Source organism: Orycteropus afer, unplaced genomic scaffold (assembly GCF_000298275.1).
Source record: "Orycteropus afer afer isolate SDZICR_OR568_19922 unplaced genomic scaffold, OryAfe1.0 scaffold00516, whole genome shotgun sequence".
NCBI classification, from domain to species: domain Eukaryota; kingdom Metazoa; phylum Chordata; class Mammalia; order Tubulidentata; family Orycteropodidae; genus Orycteropus; species Orycteropus afer.
The window spans coordinates 1,439,218-1,441,629 of record NW_006922103.1 but is presented as its reverse complement, the minus strand read 5'-3'; the positions used below and the strand labels follow the sequence as shown (position 1 = coordinate 1,441,629).

At 41.9% G+C, this 2,412-nt stretch overlaps 1 protein-coding gene across 1 annotated transcript in view; it reads left to right on the top strand.

Annotated features, from left to right (window-relative positions):
* Positions 1–2,412, top strand: part of LOC103209702 (docking protein 6) — a 606,523-nt gene that overhangs the window by 361,404 nt on the left and 242,707 nt on the right. Inside the window, exon 4 of the mRNA XM_007955603.1 lies at positions 1,858–1,977. Within this exon, the coding sequence (XP_007953794.1) occupies positions 1,858–1,977 (120 nt within the window). The remainder of the gene's footprint in view (positions 1–1,857; positions 1,978–2,412) is intronic.

The window sequence follows — 2,412 nt, the reverse complement described above, 5'->3', positions numbered from 1 at the left end:
TGTGAGGGTTTTCCTGGGACTAACCACAAAAGCTCCAGCAGCCAATCAGTGAACTCATGAGTAAGGACTCTGCAAAAACTGGGCTTGCCTGTATTTTCTAGGCTGCTGGGGAAATGCCCAAGATGCCAGCACCAGCCTCACCACGAGTCTAGGAGTCACCTTGCCTGGTGCTGGGTGACTGTGTGGCTGTCGGCACTGAGGGAGGGCCCTGAGTTAGGCAAAAATGGTCTGTGAAGAAAAGGCCTTTCCTGATGGGTATTTGGAACACTTGTTTTCATCAGATGGTACCCTGTGGATGACTCCATGGTTTTTATTTTCTCACAGAATTTTATGGTCTTGATAAAAATAAAAATAAATGACAAATCTGGCTTGACATCTCATTGATCATGCCTATTTTTGACACTAAGGAAGTATGACTAAGCTCAGGAAAAAACACTACCCAGGTGTGATGGTTGTTGACCGCTGGGGAGGGTGGTTGGTATTCAGATCCCTTGAGTCAAGAGGACCTGTCACAGCAGACTTGTCACAGGAGTTTAAAATGCCAAGGCAAAGGCTAGAATGTTATCCAGAGAGCAACCTAAGAGTTGAAGGACAATCTCTGTGAAACTGGTCCAGTACATTTATGCTACTTGGCAAAGGTCTCTGGGTGGGGGAAAGGGAACGCTCCTATCTAATTTCTGTGCAGGGATCATACCTATTTGATTCCTTTGCATATTCAGAACAGATGCCGTATCACTACTGGCCAGTGATATGACATGGAACACAAATATGACTTTCACCCTTAGAGACGTCACCCTCACAAGCTTCTATGACAATCCAATTTATTTGTGTGTGTGAAAATTTTAGATACTACAAGATTCTGGGTATATGTGACATTCTAATGTCTCGCTTACAGGAAAAACTTGTGGATATAAAGAAGGTGGGGAATAATGACAGTAAAAATAGTAATGGTCTAATCAGCAGCTTAGATGACTAGTTTTCCAGAGAAGAAAGATACTTTTCATATCCTACTCAAAATTTCCTCAAAGTGAGGATAGTGCATGTTTTAAAAAGAAAAGTCAGATTCTAGTGCTGGTTTTATGACCCATTGCAATTCAGAATGACTTAGGATCCAACCTTTAACCACATACATCATGGTTGTACTCAGGAAAGCATTCACTTATTTAATCTAATCTGGTATCATCTGATGATTACTTGTGTTGTTGTTTTAAATTCAATTTATTAGTCCATGTAATTTCTCTCCAAACTTGATCAATCTAAAATATGTTGCCAGTAGTCATTGAGTCAATTCTGATTCCTGGCAACCTCATGTTTGTCAGAGCACAAGTGTGTGCCATATATTTTCCTTTTTTTAATCATTTATTTGTTTTGTTACTGTTGAAAATATACACAACAAAACATATACCAATTAAGCAATTTCTACGTGTATAATTTGGTGCCGTTCCTTATATTCTTCAAGTTGTATAACAATTTTTACGCTCCTTTTCCAAATTGTTCCTCCCCCGTTAAAATAAACTGGCTGCCCTCTAAGCTTCCTAGCCCTCCCTTCAAGCTGCCATTGTCAGTTTGGTCCCATTCATGGGTTTACAGGCCCGTGACCTGCCCTTTGCACTGCCCAGGGACCCTGAAATATGCTAGATAATGACATTAAATATTCTTGGACTGTATTTGCAAATAAGATAAAGTACATTGAAAGCACTTGAAAAACTAACGTCAAACAATTGTCAGAAAGTCTGGACTTTATCCAGTTCTTGAATGTAGTTCTTCGTTTTCCTGAGGTAGATTTTTGACTTGTACCGATGCTCCATCACTCGTAAGGGACGCTGCCTGACCTTGGGGATGTGTGGTCCTTTTCAGAGCTGGAGGCGGAGGAGTGGTGCAAACACCTCTGCATGGAATGTCTGGGGACCCGGCTGAACGACATCAGCCTGGGGGAGCCGGATCTGCTGGCGGCCGGCGTGCAGCGCGAACAGAACGGTGAGTATGACCTGACCTGCCACCATTTTCAGTCGCTTTGGTAGCTGTGGAGGTTAGAAACTAGACACTGCCTCGTAACTATTTCAGACGACTTTATTTTTCCCCCAAGAAAGTAAATTGATCACTTTGAGTTGTTAAATCCTTTCACGACCCATGAGACATCTATCACCCACCATTTGACTGCTAACCAGAAGGCTGGCGGTTCAAACCCACCAGCCACTCCTTGGAAGGAAGGTTGGGTAATCCTACTTCCTAGAGATACCACCTTGGAAACCCAGGTAGGGTTGCTATGAGTCAGGACCGACTCCACAGCAGTGAGTTTGTTTGTTTTGGGAAACATGTATCCCTCCTGTACTACATGTTGCCACCTGGTGGGGACATGTATAATATAATATAATATATATATTATATATATTATATTATATTATATTATAT